This window comes from Lissotriton helveticus, chromosome 4_1 (genome assembly GCF_964261635.1).
Source record: "Lissotriton helveticus chromosome 4_1, aLisHel1.1, whole genome shotgun sequence".
NCBI classification, from domain to species: Eukaryota; Metazoa; Chordata; class Amphibia; order Caudata; family Salamandridae; genus Lissotriton; species Lissotriton helveticus.
In genome coordinates, this window is record NC_136063.1 from 1,440,834,844 (window position 1) to 1,440,855,976 (window position 21,133).

Sequence of the window (21,133 nt, forward strand, 5' to 3'; positions counted from 1 at the left end):
ACGCAAGTGGGGTACCATTTTTTTCGGGAGACCTGGGGGCACACTGGGTGGATGGAAATTTGTTGATCCACGCAGATTCCAGAACTTTCCACCACAGAAATGTGAGGAAAATGTGTTTTTTTGGTCAAATTTTTTTGTTTGAAAGGGATTCTGGGTAACAAAACCTGGGGGTAGGCAGACGAGTCACCCCATCCTGAATTGCCCTGGGTGTCTAGTTTTCAGAAATGTATAGGTTTGCTAGGTTTCCCTAGGTGCTGGCTGAGCTACGGCGTTTAAACAAAAGGTAGTCTTTTTGTCCGAATCGTGCTAAATTTCACTGGGAAATTGAGATGCGACCATGCTGCGTTTTGCGCGGTTTCATGTCGCAGCCACTATGCCTACTCACGCAAGTGAGGTACCATTTTTTTTCGGGAGACCTAGGGGCACGCTGGGTGGGTGGAAATTTGTTGATCCACGCAGATTCCAGAACTTTCCACCACAGAAATGTGAGGAAAATGTGTTTTTTTGGTCAAATATTTATGTTTGCAAGGGATTCTGGGTAACAAAACCTGGGGGTAGGCAGACGAGTCACCCCATCCTGAATTGCCCTGGGTGTCTAGTTTTCAAAAATGTATAGGTTTGCTAGGTTTCACTAGGTGCTGGTTGAGCTACGGCTCAAAAACAAAAGGTAGTCTCTTTGTCCAAAGAGCTTAAGATTTCACTGGGAAATTGAGGAGCGACCACGTTGCATTTTGTGCCGTTTCCCGTCGTAGGCACAAGGCCGACCCACACAAGTGAGGTACCATTTTTTTCGGGAGACCTGGGGGCACACTGGGTGGGTGGAAATTTGTTGATCCACGCAGATTCCAGAAATGTGAGGAAAATGTGTTTTCTTTGTCAAAATCTGAGCTTTGCAAGGGATTCTGGGTAACAAAACCTGGTGGTAGGCAGTCGAGTCATCCCATCCTGAATTCCCCTGGGTGTCTACTTTTCAAAAATGTATAGGTTTGCTAGGTTTCCCTAGGTGCCGGAAGAACTAGGGTGCAAAAACTACAGGTAGGCACTTTGCCAAAAAAGGGTCAATTTGTAACTGCAAAATTTAGGTGTGACCACGTTGCATTTTGCGCCGTTTCCTGTCGCAGGCACAAGGCCGACCCACACAAGTGAGGTACCGTTTTTATCGGGACACTTGGGGTAATTCAGATTTGTAAATCAACTGTTATTACCAATTGAGCTTTCTTGCATTTCTCCCTTTGAATGAAAGATATTGTGTAGAAAAAAAAACTTTATGAAAAATGACCAATAATTCTCATGCTAGTATGAGTATTCCCAACTTTGAAAATGTGCAATTATATACTGTTTCTGAACTCTATAATTTGTACCCAATTCATACATACATAGGTGTCTTTCATACAGATTATTCCATGTGTACATTTTCCAAGACAAAGTGCACTATACCCAGTAAATGAAAAAATACCATTGCAAGTTGCTGCTCAGTTTTTGGATCTGGGTTCGTCGGGTTCTTGGTGAAACTACAAGTCCCATATATCCCCACAACCAGGAAGGTCTAACGGATGTAACGGTATATTGCTTTCCAAGAGCTGTCAAAATTAGAAAAAGTTATAGGTGAAAACGTTGAGACAAAAGGCCGTTGTTTTCAACAAATTTTCAAATATTCCAATATCTAACTGTTAGTTTCTATAACGAAACCTTCATGGATTTAGACAAATGACCCCTTTCTGAATTCAGAATTTTGTCTATTTTTCGGAAATGTAAAGCTTTCCAGGATCCATTATTGCTTTCAAACTCATTTCTACCATTAACTGGAAGGAGGTGGAAAGCTCTAAAAATAGCAAAAATAGGCTATGTCCCAGAAAAATGCCAAAACTGAGTGAAAAATTTCGGTTCTCTGACAAAACACTGTCATTCCCTAAAAGCTGAGAAAATGGAGAATTCAGCCCCACAAACCCTTTTTTGATACCATATTCAGGGAAAAAGCCAGAGGCTTTCATTTGCAGCCCGTTTTTCCCATTTTTCTGAAAAAAACAGAAAAACACTATATTTTGGTTAATTTCTGGGACCCCTCCAAGGGAATCCACAAACCCTGGGCGCCTTTAGAATCCCCATGATGTTGGAAGAAAAGGACGCAAATTTGGCGCGGATCCCTTATGTGGTCAAAAAGTTACAAGGGCCTAAGCGCGCACTACCCCAAAACACCAAAAAAAGCCTTAGCACAGGAGGGGGAAAAGGCCTAGCAGCGAAGGGGTTAAGGTGCCATGATACAGCCCCTGGTGTGTTTCTGGAAGTCAATACATTACGTGTCAAAGGAACACCAGATCAAAAAGTAAAACTTTGTTGTGAAAACATATCACTGACAGAATCATTTTGCACTTATATATACATTTTGATTAAAGGCATTCCTCAGTGTGCTTCTCCGAAGGAGCTTGTTGCCATCTGATGCCTTGATGCCTTGATATCAATGGTGATAAATATATTTTCATATTTTTTTCCTATTGGTATTTTTGTTGCATAACATGATGTTATTATTTTTGAGGAACACTTGAGACTGTGACCTAAACTTTACCTTGCTTTAAATTAATATAGAATGCTTTTGAAATATCTGAGTGCCTTGTAGAGTGTCCAGTTGGATTAAACTCATATAGTTGTGTACGAAACAACAGATCTTTCTATTTATAATGCTAGTTTATGATGCCCACCAGCCTCCTCACTACTCTTTTTCCACTCCTTTCATCTCCTACTCCTTGATAGACCTAAGTGCAGAAAAATAAGATCATGTCTCAATTTAGGTAAATATTTTTCTTCTATTTGCACCAATGTATAGTATTAGCTTAGATTTCGACTGACTATCCGGATACTTGTCTTCTGTTCTTTGTAACTCTGAAAATCATTAATAAAGATATTTATTAAAAAAAGAATGAAACAACACTAACAGCTACAGCACTTCAACTTTTCTTCCATGTTACGAAAAATTCTAATACAAAGACTTTACACAGAGAACAAGAAGTGCCATATTCAAGGTCGAGAACTTTATTGAGATAAATTGAAAAGACAGTTCCTGCAAAACAATACCAAAGTACATGATTCTTGGATTTTGTAACAAAACTTTGACGCCCTGAATCCTTAAGGCGAGGAATATCTTCCAAAGAAAAGGATGTTTTTTGATGGGTTATGCCGGATGAAAAACAAGAAGGGGTGGTCAGCCTTGAATTCCTCTTCCCGGAGCATGCAAAACATTGCAATGCCTGCCGTTGCAGCAGCTGCTTCAGTGCCTTCTTCGTTTACCTCCACAAAGGATTTGTGCACAACTTTAGAAAGAAAAAGGTCACGTGTTCCTGACATTCCCGACAAGTCGGCCACACCATTCTGGAATAAGTCTACAAGACCCAGGCCGGCCAAAGCTGATTTCAGTTCATAGGAGTCCTCTAGCTTGAATTTGGGCAGATGGACGTGAACATCAATAGCATCCATATTTTCAGGTAAAGTCCATTCCTGGAGTGTTTTTAAGGTAAGTTGACTTTCCAACTGTAGTTCAAAACAGAAAAAGAGACATAATATAACTAAAAATCATTTTACCATTAAAAAGCAAAGTGACATTCAAAATGTACAATATCTAAACATAAGAATTTAGTAATACATTTCATCACAATTCGTGAGGAGCTACTTAGACAGGAAGTACTAATGATGATAAAAGATTCTACAGCCTCACACCACAAACAATGAATGTCTCTTATGAAACCCCTTAGTGTTGTATGAGAGTATGCTTGAAAACTCAAAACCTGATCGATCAAATTTACTCCAATAGAGATTATGGCAAAAATGCTCGAGAAGCAGAGCCATTCATACTCATGGGACTTTTGAGCATCACACGGCATTACTCACATGTAACAACCATTTCTTGGTTGCTGCACTTTGAATACATGTCAGAAAGGATCCAGTAAGGTTTCCTTGACCTATTATAATACATAGGAGGTAGAAATCCCTGTATAAAAAATTATCTCTAGTTTTCTTATTACAATCTAGCTGGGACCCCAGTAGTCACCTGTAATAAGAAAAAAATCATAGCTGCTCAATTGTAGTAAGGTATCATAGTTGAGTTGGGATGTCATAGGCAGTGTGAAAGGCAGGTCAAGGAGAAGAATTACAGCATACATTTAAACAGTGGAAACGTGATCCACCCTTTCAGCCATTCTGAAATGGTTTCCTGAAATGAACCCTCTTCAGCAGAAAGGAGCAATTGAGGAGCAACATGTTTATTTTTAGCTCAGCTAAATTTTATTAAACAAAAGAAGAAGTTAGAAGTTCCTCTCCGTTACCTCACATTATAAACTAAAGCCGTTTTTTGACAGTGACTCACAAATTAAATTGCACCCTATATGTGTTTGCAACAAATAACTGGTTGCATATTGGTGCAATGTAATATATTTTGCATATTTGAAATCGCACAAGTTCATATGAAGGATCAAGAGGCCAGGGATTTTGGTTTTGAAGGGCAATGTTCCTTTGCTGTAATTGGAAGAACCCTTCTTTAAGATCATCCAGAAAGATGGGTTGTAAGACGTTTTTACGCATGCATTTCCAACACATGCCTTTACAACGTGGTCCGTACAACGACCTTGTTGTTACCACGCGTTCCATAACAACAAAATTCATTACAACGACTTGCTTTAGGGAAGCGCTGGAGTTTGGAATAGTATATTTTACTATTCCAACTTCACTCTGTGCAACAGTAGGGAAGGTGTTGGATTTAAAATCCAACGCCTAAAGTTCCCCAAAGCAAGTCGTTGTAATGACATGCATTGTAATGGGACACATGGTACTAATGTGGTCGTAGTACTGACCGAGTTGTAAAGGCACCGCGTTGTTCTGACAGCATTGTAAACGCTGTTTCCTGTTCAAACATGATCCATGGGAGGTTGTTCAAGAAAGACTCAAGTAGACCTGTGATATAGTGAACTGGGTGCTAGTGAAGGTTCTAGCTACACGCTGGTGCAAGAGGATGCGATATGCATACATTGTTCATTCAGTGTTATCCATTATTCTAGCAAAAGCGACAGATATTACAGCTTTTGTACCAGCTCACTACTGTAGAGACAGTCACGAGGTAAAAGGTATGCAAGGTGGATGCTCACATACAAAATCATCCCACTAACCTAATTCACATGGCGAGAAACATTAACTCAGCACACATCCGGTTTTACAATTCTTAGGGGACATTTCTGCTACAAAACCAATATCACAAGATAGAATTAAACAATCTAAAATTAATATCGGTAGCCAAGCAATTGGGATTTATGTGAAACCACGCTAAAGTAATAAACAAATAAAGCATAGCTCTGCTAGAGAGGCGTGCTGTGTGTGTTGTTTATCAACCTGTAACCACAATAAACATGTTTTGTGTAACTGTCTCAAATGTCACTTTTAAGAAATGCAGACCTAGAGATAAAAATCTTGACAAGTATGCTGCTTGCAGGCACTTGGATTATGGATATCATAGGGGACTTGTGGTGTTGAGGGACACACAGACGCATATTGTTAGCCCGTTGCTGCCAGGACGTTTGTTATGACAACAGTGAGGTTACTAGGGGTAAAGGTTGCTACTCCTGGCTTGGTTTGCCCTATGGTACCACTGGTACGGCCTTTGTGGTGACTGGCCATGTTTAGTTTCTAAAGTTCTCAAACACATACATTCTTTTCTGAGCTACAGATGCTTGTTGAATTAAGGGTTTTTGAAAGATCATTAAAGATATATACACACACATACACACACACACACACACACAAACACACATATATATATATATATATTCACTGAAAAAACCATAGGTTATAGACCATATATAGTTAGGAATTAGCATTTACAAAACCTTGAAAATTCACTGAAAAAACCATAGGTTATAGACCATATATAGTTAGGAATTAGCATTTACAAAACCTTATTTTACTCACACAAAACCATTGAAATTCCATATATAGTTAGTTGCACTAACTATATATCGCGCACCCGCAATCCACTGCTGATGATGTCACATATTACATCATTCATGACATGGTCAGTGACATCACTGATGACATCACTGATGACATCTCAAATGACATCACTGATGACATCACTGATGACATCACTGATGACAACATCCAGTGACTGTATGTTTCTGTAAAGTTAAAATGTGTCTTACATATTGAAGAATGAGTGGAAGTATAAGTGTCTGGACAAAGGATTTAGTAGGTGCATGACTGAATGTATGAGTGAGTGATTAAATGTGTCTCACTGAGTGCATGGGTTAGTGACTAAACTGTCTTAATTTGTGCATCATTATGTCTGTTGTTCTGTAAACTGCTGCATGTGTTGATCAGTAGCTATATGATTAACTATATGGGTTACTGATTGATTGTCCAAGTATTTGTATGGGAGACTGAGTGTGTGTGTGGCTGGCTGGGAGGTGTGTGACTCTGTGCAGATCAATGTGTACTTGTATCAATGATTGTATAAGAAGGTAAGTATGTGTTAGTATATGTTTGAAAATGTAAGGTGCTCTATGTTTAACTGTATAGACAAGAAAATGGAAGTGTCATTGATTCTTTACAGGACTGACTAGGTGTGTGAGTAACTCCATGGATGAGTGGCAGACTGTGAGTGTCTGTATAGGTGTATGAGTGCATATGATAGTGTTGTAAAGATGAGTGATTGTATGTATGAATGATTGTATGGGTGAATGAGTGAATGTGTGTGTAGACATAGGAATCAGTGAGTGCGTATGTAGTAACTAGTATTGGTGTGTCAATGGTTTCAAAAATTATACTCTGTATTTAACACTGGGTGAAACAGAGGTTATATTAAAATGTGAGGAGATGCATTGTATTGTCACATGAATGATATCATCAGTGATGTGGTCATTGATGTCAAATGAGATGTCATCAGTGATGTCATTTGAGATGTCATCAGTGATGTCATCAGTGATGTCACTGACCATGTCATGAATGATGTAATATGTGACATCATCAGCAGTGGATTGCGGGTGCGCGATATATAGTTAGTGCAACTAACTATATATGGAATTTCAATGGTTTTGTGTGAGTAAAATAAGGTTTTGTAAATGCTAATTCCTAACTATATATGGTCTATAACCTATGGTTTTTTCAGTGAATTTTCAAGGTTTTGTAAATGCTAATTCCTAAGTATATATGGTCTACAACCTATGGTTTTTTCAGTGAATTTCATTGGTTTTTTAACAGCTAATATCGGTAGCTGTAAAATGTATTCTTCTTTAAATCCAAAAATATATTTTATATGTTTATGAATAATTTTTTTTTTTAATATTTTTTTTTCTTCGTTCCCGCTTCTCGAATCGGGAAGCTTCCCGTTAGCTGACCTTGATGCCGAGAAATAGACCGCGAGCCGGTAAACGTTTCTTTACCGCAACTGCCGCATTAGAAAACAACATCGTGACGCCTCCCGTCCGCATGACGTTTCACGTTGTCGCGTGATACGTCATATGACGTGCTACGTTAGCGAACTGGTACGCGAAGCGAGTCGCAAAGCGCAGGTTTCTGGAAGCAAACCGGGAGGCCCTGCAAAGCGCTTAACGTAAACACAGCAGGTCATGTGACTTGGTAATAACACTTTTCATTGGTTCATTTCACTTTTGGTTTCCTAATGATGTAAGACTAGGTCATATAATATAAAATGAACACTTTTCATTGGTTGAGAACTCTTGTTTTTCCCAAATGATGAAAATCCCTCCTTCTTTCCTCACTCTGACTTTCATCTTTGTGAGAGAAAGACCCTTTGTTACCAGTGAGCAATGGCTTCTTTAGTAGCTTCAGCTGGTGCTTCCCCACCACCTCCACCACATCCAAGGAAGAGTGGACCACCTGCTCAAGTTATAATTCAACAAGAAGAGGAAGAAGAGGAACAGGACGACGAGCACGAAGAGAGGCAGTTTTTGCCTGAGGAGCCCAGGACGTCTCACCGGAAAGAAAACTTCATTTGGCAATTTTTTAAAATTCCCAAAGGTCAGAAAAAAGTAAATGCAAGATACGTAACTTGCCTTATATGTCAAGATAGACTGTCCAGAGGGACCGAGAAAAAATACAGTTTCGGAAACTACACAATGCATCGCCATATGACTAGGTGGCATCCTAACAACTACAGTGCTGCACAGTTTCGGAACGACCTAGATAATCTCCCTATTATGGCCAGAAGATCTGTTGTACCGGAAGTAACGGGACCAGAGGGCAGGGAGATAGTGCCAAATATACAAATGAGATTTGGTGAAGTAAAACACGTCTGCGTACATTGCGATGGATTCATTTGCTACGGAGAAAGAAGCATCACTCTGATCAACAGAGCTATTGACTATCATATGCAAGTTTGTACGAAACGCCCAAAATAATAAATACTTTTTTTTTGTTTTGTTGCTCCTGTTGAGCCCTTTACAATGAATCGTTTTCATTGCCCCTCCAAGAAAAACCCAAAAAACATATAAAACTGTTCAGAAAAATTCAAAAAAAGTAAAAAAATGTTCAGAAAAATAATAAAAAAAATATAAAACAACAAAAACAATTAAAAAAAAAGTTCTTTTCAGAACTACCTCCCCGTTATTAAAAAATTGGTACAATATTTGGAACTGTGCCAACCTCTATTTCTCGTAGTTCGCTTCCCAGTTCGCTCGCCGGTACGCGAACCGGAAGTGAACCAAAAATTTTTTTTAAAAAAAAGAACAGTAAGTATAAGGGAAGGAAACAGACACTTATGTTAAAAGAAAGACAGCTATAAGGGAGTAAACTAGAGATACTATTACCCGTAATCCACTGCTGATGATGTCACATATTACATCATTCATGACATGCTCAGTGACATCATCAGCAGAGGATTGCGGGTTTTTTGGCAACGTGCCTTATCCACAGTTTAATAACGCTGCCTTTTGCTTTATATAAGTTTTCAAATTGTATGAAATATATACCAATAGGTCGTTATGAACCTTTAGGTAGTGCTTTTCTTCATGAGGTCTGGTCGCTTCCATACACATACAGATGTTTCAAAGATGATCAAGAAGTTTATCTGAATGGAGAGGAATGCACTGAGACGCCACATCATTCACTAATGTGTAGGCACATACAGTTACACGGTTCATGCAACAAACACCGACCAAATATGGCTTGCGTGTTGCAAGGCACGCCAGTTCCTGCTATCATCCCCACGTTCAAGTTGTTGGAAAATGGTAGTTATTTGATGCTCAATAATGAAGATTGTTCTGGGTTAATTAAAAGTATTCCTTTTATCGTAACAGTAAGTGAACGGGTTATTTGCTGCAGAAATGTTCTATTTCCTCCCACACATGAACATAGGGAGTTTTCAATCTCGCCACAAATACCAACCTTGGGAGCAGATTTCAACGGCATGGCAAGAATAAGAGCTCTTTTGTCTCAGAGAGAGGTGGCCTTGAGTTCGGCCCGTGAAACTTTCGTGCTTCACATAGCGAACACCCGTACAGAGGTGCAGACCCTTTTCAATACAGATTTGCCTTTCCATTTCAGCAAGATGGTTCGGACTATCTTTAACGCGTCCTCCACAAAGGCCCTGGCGCACTTTTTTAAAGTTGTTACCAGTGGTCTCGTGACTTCATTTGAGAAAATCTTTGGAGTCATCCCTGCTTTCTTTCATTCTATTTTTTCCACTCTGCTTCGTGGATTCCCATTTTTACTTGCATTACCAGCGGACGCTCTTGTGCTTTTTTACATTTTTAAATATGGATGTCCCTCCTGTGCAAGCTCCGGCCCTGCAGCTGCTGACACTGTTCCGCAATCGCATGCTAGAATATTATGGCACAATGCCGTTGGCGATATTAAGCACGGCATATGGATTATCTTTTCGATTCTCCTACTTCACCTGTGTCCAGCCTGTATTTCACTGCCTGACCTGTGATTTCGATTGGGCCATTGATTTGTGTCTCTGCGGACCGGTTTCTCCTGACGTAGACTTTAATCAGCTGATGACTCCTATCATTACTCACGAGTTGGTTTGTCCTGGCGAAAGGATTATGGCTGTGGCATTGATGCATGGACTAATTGGTCCCTGGAATTTACTGGCGGCAACACAGTCTTTCTTGGAACAGAGCTTTCTTGAAAACCCACCGAGCTGTCCTCTGATGGTGATAGAGGATCCGGTGCTGGGAGAGCACGTATGTTCTTTTCCGCTTTTAAATTGGATGGCTGAACTCTTTTCGGATGAAGACGGTGACTTCCTATTGGAGGCTGTTGCAGCTTATTTTGCATACACAGTTATGTCATAGACCTTTTTCATGTTTGATATGCTGAGTACTAGCATTTCATTGACAATTCATTGACTTATTTGTCAAGTTTTTATTATTTAGCTTGCCTATTGGCTTAAGACTCGATAAAGTACTTGGCTGTTTTATTTTTCTTTAGCATTAAATTTTCCTAGTTTTTAATGCTTTACCTTGCGGACCGTCCACATATAAACTTGCAATCTGCTCTCATGAGATGGCACTTCTATTATCTTATTCAGTTCGTTTCCGGATCATGGGGAGGTGTCATCTAGGTCCTGGATATCTTTACACCGTGTTAAGTTAGCATGGGCTCATTACCGGTTTAAACGCCATTTTTCCTTTTTTGCAACTTCTGCACACGACACTTAGTTGTTGCTTTAGCTTTCAACCTAGTAGTTCATCGTGGTTTACATGAGAATGATATGTTCTTGCTCTACTATCTGCTTTGCTTGTTAAACTATATCTGTACAGCGAGTGCTGAAGTTTCAAGAACAACACGATACAGAATTGTTATGAGGTCTGATCTCCACGACTTCATACTCATAACATAAGTGCAACTTCTGCCAATTCTGGGCATGAGGCGGGTTTTATATTGCTTTGCCGAACACACATACACAACAGTTGATGCGGTTCACATGAAGAGAGAGCTGGTGTATGCTGATGTGATTCCTTCAAATCTAAGACACTAAAGTATGGGCACGCCCTAAACCAACACAAAGAGACCTTCTTAGCAAATAATATAATATGTGTATTAGGGAGGGTGAGATATAAGCAGCCGCGGGCCATGGAGGGAGTTACGGTGGGGCAGGGAGGCGGGGAGAGGGAGGGGCAGGGTGGAGCCCTCTCCACCCTGCCCCTCCCCCTCCCCGCCTCCCTGCCCCACCGTAACTCCCTCCACGGCCCGCGGCTGCTTATAAGTGTTGCTAACTCTTATTCATTTACAGCATGTTAACATACTGTCACCATTCGCTTTTTATGTACTAGTAACTATGCTGGTAATTTTGCTACTGATAATATGTGTACTTGTATTATCTAACATACTACGCCTGAGAAGACGGCATTAGTAAATAAACATTTCAAATACACATGTGTTCTTCTTAACTCCATGTTCTGGTTTCTAAGAAATATATAACGACCGACTGTTCATGAGTTCCACGTATCCTGAGGTACTATAAGTTCATATTCTGGATTGTCTAAACATTAAGAGTTTGTTATATCCAATGTGACACTGTACCTAGCTTGCTAAGGGGTTTTGATTACTAAGGTGAGTTCTGGGACACTTTAATTCGCCGAGGTTCCAATCCTCTGTCCACAGTTCTGTGTGAGAACAGAAACCCTGCGACAGGGGCACCCCTGAGCCTTGCTGGAGCTTCATCACACTTGCGATACAACTCCAGCAATGCGCCACCTTTACGGCACAGATACGTCACGCATCTGTGCTGTTTTTGCCCCATGATGCGCCGCATTGTAAATGCAGCACACCATAGGTGACGGAACAGCGGCACAGAATGACTAACACATCCCTGGTGATGCGCCAGTCATCATAAATCTATCCCTATGCTTCTTATCTTGTTAGAGATGAACCGCCATATGTATCATCAAAGTTTTTTGCATTTCCTAAATAGCGAACTTTAAGGAATAAATAGCGATTCTTTACCATTCCTAGTTTGCGATGACCTATTTGCTAATTACAAATTACCCATTCATTTCCATGCAGCAGGAGGCCCATAGGAATGAAGGTGCAATTTGCGATTAGCAATTACCTCATCGCAAATTACGAATTTTTCCGAGGGTGCAGGGGTGTCTCAAGAACACCCTGCTGCACCCCCGAAAAAGAAATTTGGGGACATATGGCGCACATAAATTTTGAAAACATTCCTTTACCTCAAAAACGATTTTTTTTTTTTTATATATTCATACTTTGAGTTTCTAAACAGTCTCAGAAACACACCAATTTGTCTTCAGCAGAGCAAAAGGTATGCACTCCAGAGTCTGCAGCTATCAAAAGCACAGAAATGCTGTAATTCCTCACACATATCTCTCATGTCACACCAATCAAAACTCTTCCCTCACTTTTTTTCAAAGCAAAACCCTGCCCCCTCTCTGCTTTTTCTGCATAGCAACCACCTCTTGCAAAACCTCTGGTGTTTCCAAGTTCACACAACAATGTTGCAATTGAACTCTGAACTCTCAGTGCACCTGCATATCCAGAGCATTCTTTCATTTAATGATTTTTTCTTCGCCACTCAAAATACATCTTTCAACGAACTCATCCATGCACACTAACTTTCTGTTTTCAGCAATCAAAATCCACCAATCACTCTTACTGCTTCATTAACACAGAAACTCCTCAGTTTTTTTCATTTTACACTCTCATTTTTTCAACTGCCATTTCATTGCCACACTTCATCTGACTGCAGCAGAACCTTCTCTCGCCATGTTTTCTGTCTGGATTGTTGGACATAGTTATATCTATTGGGCTCAAAGGTACGCTGAAAACAGGAATTTACCTAACCTCAATTTACAAGATGTGGAAATTAAGTGGTTTGGCCACAGAGGATTAAAATGTCACCAATTGATACCATTGGTGAAAACCTTTATGCATTTGCCAAAACCTGACCTGTTAATTGTGCACTGTGGAGGTAATGATTTGGGCACTTTGACTGGGGTAGGTCTGGAAATGCTTTTAAAGGACACCTTTGAGCAATTGATGGCACTTTTTCCTCAGACTGCCTTGGTATATTCAAATATATGCCAAAGACAAAAATGGAGGTGGTCGAACCAATTTTGTCCACAAATTGAGAAATCGAGGAAGCATGTAAACAAATGTGTTTCAGCTTACATGAGAGACCATGGAATGGGCTCCCTGTACAACAATAACTTGCGTTACTACATGCAAGATATCTACAGAGGAGATGGAGTTCACTTCTCAGATGAGGGCAACAGAATTTTCACTCTAAATTTAAGACTGTGCATTGGTACCTACTTATAAGTACCTAAATGTACCATAAACCCAAAAGCTCTTCTCAGAGCTACCCTACATCTGATCACTCACAATTATTATTTTACTCTAACTTTTTTCACTAATTTTCAAGAAAGTACGCTCCCCAGAACGCTTCCCGGTTCGCGAACCGGGCGCACTCCACGCAAAAAAACTAAAAAAACGGTATATTTTTTTTTTGCCCTGCGAGACCCTTTCAAAGCCTCCACATCAAACCTAGGGGGTCAGGGACGATCTACTATGCCCCCTTATGGTCATTTGCCCCTTCGCTTTGGCCTCCTCTTGTCTCTCGATCCTACCGAGAGACAAGATGGCGGCCGCTACGGACTGTTTGGAATGTTTACAGACGCCGAAGAACCAATCAGCTTCGCAAACCTCCGTAACGCGAAAAGTACACGAAGCGGAGCGCTATTACAGATATATATCTTTTTTTGAACGTTAATTTCTCAAAATCCACTGGAGCACATATATTGAGACCTAGCAAAGGCACATCGGGCTACCAGTCCCTAATATTTTACCAAGTTTCGTGCAAATCCATTCAGCCGTTCGATTATTATTATTATTTTTTTTTTTTGCCCCGCGGGGCCCTTTTAAAACCTCCACATCAAACCTAGGGGGTCAGCGAGGATCTACTATGCCCCCTTATGGTCATTTGCCCCTTCGCTTTGGCCTCCTCTTCTCTCTCGATCCTACCGAGAGACAATATGGCGGCCGCTACGGACTGTTTGGAATGTTTACAGACGCCGGAGAACCAATCAGCTTCGCTTCACAAAGCTCCGTTGCGCGAAAAGTACGCGTCCTGGAGCGCTGCCCGGTCCGCTGTTACAGATATATATCTTTTTTTAAACGTTAATTTCTCAAAATCCACTGTAGCACATATATTGAGACCTACAAAAGGCACATCGGGCTACCAGTCCCTACAATTTTGCCAAGTTTCGTGCAAATCCATTCAGCCGTTCGGGCTAAAAGTGAGGCCAACCGCCCTATGGAAAACTCAATGTTAAAAACACGTTTTGGGACCCCCCTTTTTTCTCGGCCCCCCCTTGACGAACCCCCCCCAAATTTTCAAGAGCTGCTCAGAAACAAAATGTGCCATTTTCCTGAAAATTTCAGCCAATTCCGTCCACAAACGCCAAAGTTATTAGACATAGAATTTTCAAAAATCCCATAGAGAAAAAATCCTAACTATATATACCTACTGGCGACCGCCAGTAGGTAATATGTATACATACATATATATATGTACGCATACATACATATATACATAAAATAGAAAAAGTCAATTCAATTTCAAAATGCTTTACTCGGTGTGTATAAATACAACCATATAGCAACAAGCAAAATAAAATTATAATACAACATACATTTGTATCAGTTTTGGTTTACCGAATGCCATCCTTACTCAAATGCCGTATACATTTAGCAGCACATGGCCGACAGTCTTAAAGTGCTTTTTGGTACGTTTGTCTACTAGTACATGTGCAAATTAACAATATAAAGTGCAAAATTAAATATACCATCCTTACTAATGTACAATATACATTTAGCAGCACATATCCGACATTCTTAAAGTGCTTATTTAGTGCATACGTCTAATAGTACATGTGCAAATTAGCAGAGTAAAGTGCAAAATAGCTATACCAACCTTCCTAGAGTACAACATACATTTAGCAGCACATGTCGGACAATCTAAGAATGTTTATCAGTGCATTCTTCTATTAGTACATGTGCAAATTCGCAATATTAAGTGCTATAAGTGGTAGAGGTACTCAGTTTCTGACACATGTGCAAAAATTAGCTATGTTAAAACAATTTGATCAAGTGCAAAGTTTAAACACAGAGAAATGATGCAGGACTACTGCCTCCTTCACTTGTTAAAAGAGCAAAGCTCTTAACCTGTCACAGTTGCACTGAAATGATGCTCCACCTTTGTCCCTCCATTGACGTTCACTGACTGGGTCATGCTTTGAAGAGGTATACTCTGAAAATGGAAATTACTGATGAAATTGAGGCCAGCCACCTTCCAAATGAGGGTCACAAGGAGAAAGAAAGGGGACGTATTCAGTGAATAAAAGTGAATGTAGATGACTCAGTAACAACAGCACTGGGAGGCAGTAGCTTGCAGGGCATAGCACTGTAGGCTAATAATTCATGGCATGAGGCCCAGCCCTGAAATACAACAATTAAAGGGGTCAGCACTTTTGGCCAATAATTCTGACAAAATTCAGTAAGTTAATAATTCATGGACAACAGCACAAAATGTAAATACTTCATGGGGAGGGGAACCGAGGATGGTAATAATTAAGGGAAAGTAATGCTTAATGGTAACGATCCATAAACTTCAAAATGTTATGGCAAGGGCTATTGATAATTGGCTGCAGCATAACTGGCTGATATTAATTGGGAATGGCAATGCAGTGGTAATTGTTTACATGTTTGAAGCTGTATCAGTACATATAAATAGTTCTGCTTGGGAATTTTAGGCACATTACTCAATCAAATTTCACTATACTAATCCTTTTTAGGCCTTCGGAGTAGTGTGCTACTCGCCGAAAAGCACTTCGACGCCTACTCGGGTAGTATGCGCTAAATAAATACAATTACAATAGTATTTGTGTGCCTGGCCCCAATGTGGATGAGTCTGGGCCTGATGCTTATGCCTTAGCATTAGAGACTGCACCCAAGCACGTGAAGCTTTGCCAGGATATGTGAGGCTTTGTGTCTATTTGACTTTGTTCCTGACCCTTTTAGATCATTCCCGCCACATGGAGGTTGTGCCTAGGCATTCGAGGCTGGTTTGGGTACATGAAGTTTAAATGGGCATATGATGGCTGCACTTAGGCATAGGATGGTTGCACCTTGGTGTGGCAAGGAAAGTCAAACAATGGATGTGCCTGGGCATTTGGGTGTATGCTAAGACATGTATTGGCTGTCAAAGCTTTCATTTGGCATTTAAATCAGTAATAGTCATATACGGTTGTATCCGGACATCTGAGGAGGTGCCTAGGCTTTTGAGTAGTGGCTGGGCATTTGATGTTCGAGCCTGAATTTAAGTGGGCGTATGATGACTAGCATTTGAGGCTTACTTTTGGCATTTAAAGCTGTAATTTGTCAGAAAGGTTTACACAAAGGCATATGACCCCTGTGGTCTTGGCATACACTGGCCTATCCTTGGTTTATCATGACAGCACACCTCTTGATATATCTGCTAACAGAACTATCTTTTCAGCTTTGGTAACATTTTTATTTTAATAATCCAACAAGTATTGCAGTTTTGAAGTTCTGTGATATTACTTGTGGTGATGCAACTAGGTTAGAAGTCAGGTGAATTCAATTTTTTGGAATGCCATTATGAGTCAAAGTGTATTTGACATGTGGAGAGAGGAGTTGGCCTAACGGCTAGGGCGGTGGACCTCGAATCTGGGGAACTGGGTTTGAGTCTCGGCAATGATATTGAACATCCTGTGATTCTGGCAAATCACGTTATCTCCCCATGCCTAACAAAAGTGAGTGTGTCCTCATGTATTGCAACTGGTGCTATGTAACCGATTCGTGTCAAGTGCGTGCTATATAAAACTCTGTAAAAAATAAAAAGCCCGCCATTTTTGGCACTTTGGTGAAATGACTCCAATGAGCAGCAATCTGTAATGTTGTAGGACTCTCACGTTACAGATATGTAAATATAACTGTGAGAACCGTCCGAAGTTAGTGTGCTGGGATTTTAATACTGACTGGATTTCTGTTTATGAAGACATAGAGCAACTGAAAGTAGACAGCTTGTCAGCACATGTGGCTTTACCTGTTTAAGGCCAGTTGCATCGTCAGTGATGGCATCAGGTAACAAGAGGATCATGCTGAGTTCATCACCAACGTAGGGAAGCTCCAGGGCACGGCAGTTGGCCTCCATAATGTAGCGGAAAGGAAACTTCTTCTTTTGATACATCATCTTCACTGTCTTTTGCTCATTCTGATAGAAATTACAGATAATAATTGCAACTTTATTTATTGAGAAAACATTAATCCAATTGCAACACAAGGAAAAAACATACAAAATTAAGCATTTTGTGGGGAAAAATAATTTAAGACTATTTGGCAAGCTTTTAGGTACCCAAACTCAAATAAAGCATTATTAAAATTGCCAAAAGGATGGACTGGTCAGGCAGCAATCTAATTTGACATAGGGATCTGGAGCTCCATCCAATGCAAACAGTATTGGAGAATTCTCCCATCCTTCCTGGATATTCACGCACAGAATCATCAGTATTAGGAATAGAATAAGTTGTAGGGTTAATTTGGTGATTTTTCCCTGGGAAAAATATCTTGGAAACTGATGAAGCACTCCTGAACGGTTGGCGTCAAGCCATAGGTCTATTTGACAATCACCCACCTGATGGAGGACCGGGTCAATCTGCAGAAGCAAAAGAGTTAAGCTGTTACCCCCTGTATATGAGGTGGAGTCACTTGGTGGCTCTACAATGTGCATAGTTGTCTGTCTCCTGAAGCCAGGGGCAGTGCACACATAAGGAGAGGTACCTTGCTAGAGGTGCAACAGCTGATGGAGAAGTGCTATGGGCTCCGACAAAGGACCCAAGCTGTTGTGTGAGGTGGCAGCTGCGTATGACAGGCCTGCCAAATATGATTTTGTCATAGTTACCCCCATTATGTTAGCAGGGCAGTCTGGCGATGTGGAATACCCACGGGGCAGGTGATGAGGACACCATAAAACAAGCACTGGCAAAGCTACTGCCTTTGCCAACGGGTTTTAGCCGTGTTGTACACCAGCATGGCTGCTGTTCAGCCTGCCAAAAAGTTAGTGGCATAGAGGAGAGTGGTGTGGCGTGTTATAGAGGTGAATGGCGAAGAGCCAAGTAGAGTGTTGTAGAGTGAAGTGGCATAGAGTGCTGTGCATTGGAGTAGCATGGAGTGGAGTCGCGTACAGTGGCGTACACTGGAGTGGCATAGGGTAGAGTGGACTGGTGTAGTGTGCATTGGTGTAGAGTGCTGCAAAGTATAGTGATTTAGAGTGCAGCAGCATAGAATCCAGGGGCATACAATGCAGCAGTGTACAATGCAGTTGTGCAGAGTGTTGCATAGTAGAGTTCAGTGGCATAGAGTGTAGTGATGCAGAGTGGTGTGGAATAGAGTAGAGTGGCTTAGAGTTCAGTGATGCAGAGTAGAGTAGAGTGCCATAGAGTGCAGTGGCATAAAGTGGTGTAGAGCTGAGTGCTGTAGAGTCCAATGGCGTAGAGTGGAGTGCTGTACAGTGCAGTGGCGCAGAGTGGAATGATGCAGAGTAGAGTGGCGTATAGTGCACTGGCATAGAATGCAGTAGTGCAGTGTAGAGTGGGTTAGAATTCAGTAGCATAGAGTGCAGCGGCATACAGAGCGCAGTGGCATAGAGTGCAGTAGCGTGGAAGGCAGTAGCTTTGAGTACAGTGGTGGAGAGTAGAGTGCAGTGGAATACAGTGCAGTGGTGTAGAGTAGAGTACAATGGCACTGAGTGCAGTGGCATAGAGTGGAGCAGAGTAGAGTGCAGTGGCACAAAGTGGAGTGTAGAGCAGTAGAGTGGACTGGTGTAGTGTGCATTGGTGTAGTGTGCATTGGCGTAGAGAGTTGCAGAGTATAGTGGTGTACAGTGGAGTGACGTAGAATACAGCTGCATAGAATTCAGTGGCATACAATGCAATGCTATAGAATGCAGTGGCGTAGATTACAATGGTGCATAGAAGAGTGCAGTGGTGCAGAGTAAAGTAGAGTGGCGTACAGTACTGTGGCATAGAGTTGTGCAGAGGAGAGTAATGTAGAGTGCCGTGATGTACGGTGTTACAGAGTAGAGTATAGTGTCATGGAGTGCAGTACATGGAGTGCAGTAGTGCAGAATAGAGTTGTGTTGAGTGCAGAGGTGTAGAGTGACGTAGAGAGCAGTGGCATAGACTACAGAGAGGCAGAGTAGAGTGCATTGGCGTAGAGTGCAATGGTTTAGAGTATAGTGTTGTAGAGTGCAGTGGCATAGAGTGGAGTGGTGTAGAGTGCAATGTTGTAGGGTGTAGTGGGGTAGAGACGATTGTTCCAGAGTACAGTAGAGTGGAGTGTTGCAGGATAGAGTGAAGTGGTGTAGAGTGTAGTGCAGGATAGAGTGCAGTAGCATAGAGTGGCGTAGAGTAATAACGTCAAGTGGTGTAGAGTGCAGTAGTGCAGAGTAGATTGGCGAACAGTGGATCGCCATAAAGTGCAGGGGCATAGAGTGGAATTTTACAGAGTGGCATAGAGTGAGGTGTACAGTGGAGTGGCCTAGACTTTAGTGGTGTAGAGTAGAGTGGCGTAGAGTGCATTGACATACAGTAGATGCAGTGGCGTAAGTGGCATAGAGTGGATTGGTATGGAGTCGATTAGAGTGCATTGGCGCAGAGTGCGGTGCCATTATGTAAAGTGGAGTGGTGCAGAGTAGAGTGTAGTTGCATGAAGTGGTACAGAGTAGATTGGAGTGACATAGAGTGGAGTATGCAAGGTGTGCTACAACATTGCCATTACAGACGACATAATTTCAATTGAAAGGAAGATTACATATGCACAGGCATACAGTTTTACTAATAAAACTATACAGCGCAAAAACGATAATGTGTGGAAAAGGCATAACCAAATGTATTGTTTTGTTTTGATCATAATAAAGTGTTTGCTTCCAACACACTTCAGAATTAACAAAAATGTGCTTTATTTGTGCTTTGCTAATACTGATACATTCTGAAATACCTGCAGTCTAAATGTTGATGTTGTGCTATAAAAAACCCTTTCGTCTACCCCCAGTATACAACAAGATTGTCACATAAATCCTCTCACTTTGAAGTCAGAGAAAGAAATCTAAACACAAAGCCCCCTTGGAAGGCAGAGCTTGACATTTGACCTCTGTCTTTGAATGCACAGCTAATGTGACAAGATACAAACAAGATTTATAGGCCTATTTCCAGAAAGGAGCACTAGTGGAAGAATGTGAAAAGGCTTTGCTCCTTGGAAAGAACAAATTGAACCTGAACAGCCTAAAACAAATAAAGCCAGCAAATAGAAAGCCAGTAAATTTGATAAACAAACCACAAAGCCAATGGTAAGCAAAGAGCGGAATGCATCCCCAGGGAAGCTTTCTTAATGTCCCCGAGATGTCTTTAGCAAACCAGTAGGCTTTGACTTAAAAGGGATACTGGAAGGGTAAGCAAAATGAATGGCAGCAATAATTCCCCAAATGCTAAAGCACAGATTAGAGACCAATACAAATACAATGCAAACATTTCCAGTTTACCTAAACCAGTTACGTTTTTATTCTGTTTATTAAATAATCAATACCTCAATTCATCTTTCATTATGTAAGATTTCAAATTGATTGCAGTTCTCCGTTAGGGAACACGATTTACCTTATTCAGCCTGAATGGCATGTCCACGGTGCTCTCTGCATTAAATTTCTCTGCCCAGTTTCCCTTGAAATATATGGCATTCACCAGCACCAGGATTGTGGAACTATCAATGGTACCTTCAGGCAGTAGATCCAGAATTTTACCTAAAGCCAGGAGGTGAAATTAAAAGGAAATATCATTGTGTATGTCAGATTTAACATACTAATAGGCAAGTTAAAGAATGGGTTAGAGCAGCAAGGAAACCAACCCTTTCAAGATGGGTTTGGAAAAGTGGAAGGGGAATGAGGGGGACCATTAGTTGTTACAACACACATTTTCACAAGTCCACACCCAGGTCATCAATTCACTGCTCCAGCTTCTTCACAAAAACATCATATTTTGTAGTGACTTGCAGGGACTCAATGTGGTGAAGGAACCATTTGGGACTATTCCAATGTTCT

The 21,133-nt window shown here is 41.0% G+C and overlaps 1 protein-coding gene across 1 annotated transcript in view; it reads right to left on the reverse strand.

The window, feature by feature from the left end:
• Nucleotides 1-3,004: 3,004 nt before the first annotated feature.
• Nucleotides 3,005-21,133, reverse strand: part of LOC144829160 (leukocyte elastase inhibitor-like) — a 76,220-nt gene continuing 58,091 nt past the window's right edge. The window contains exons 5-7 of the mRNA XM_078688017.1: nucleotides 20,694-20,836; nucleotides 17,090-17,257; nucleotides 3,005-3,522 (exon numbers count right to left, since the gene is read on the reverse strand). Coding sequence (XP_078544143.1) covers nucleotides 3,121-3,522; nucleotides 17,090-17,257; nucleotides 20,694-20,836 — 713 coding nt within the window. The 3' untranslated portion in view covers nucleotides 3,005-3,120. The remainder of the gene's footprint in view (nucleotides 3,523-17,089; nucleotides 17,258-20,693; nucleotides 20,837-21,133) is intronic.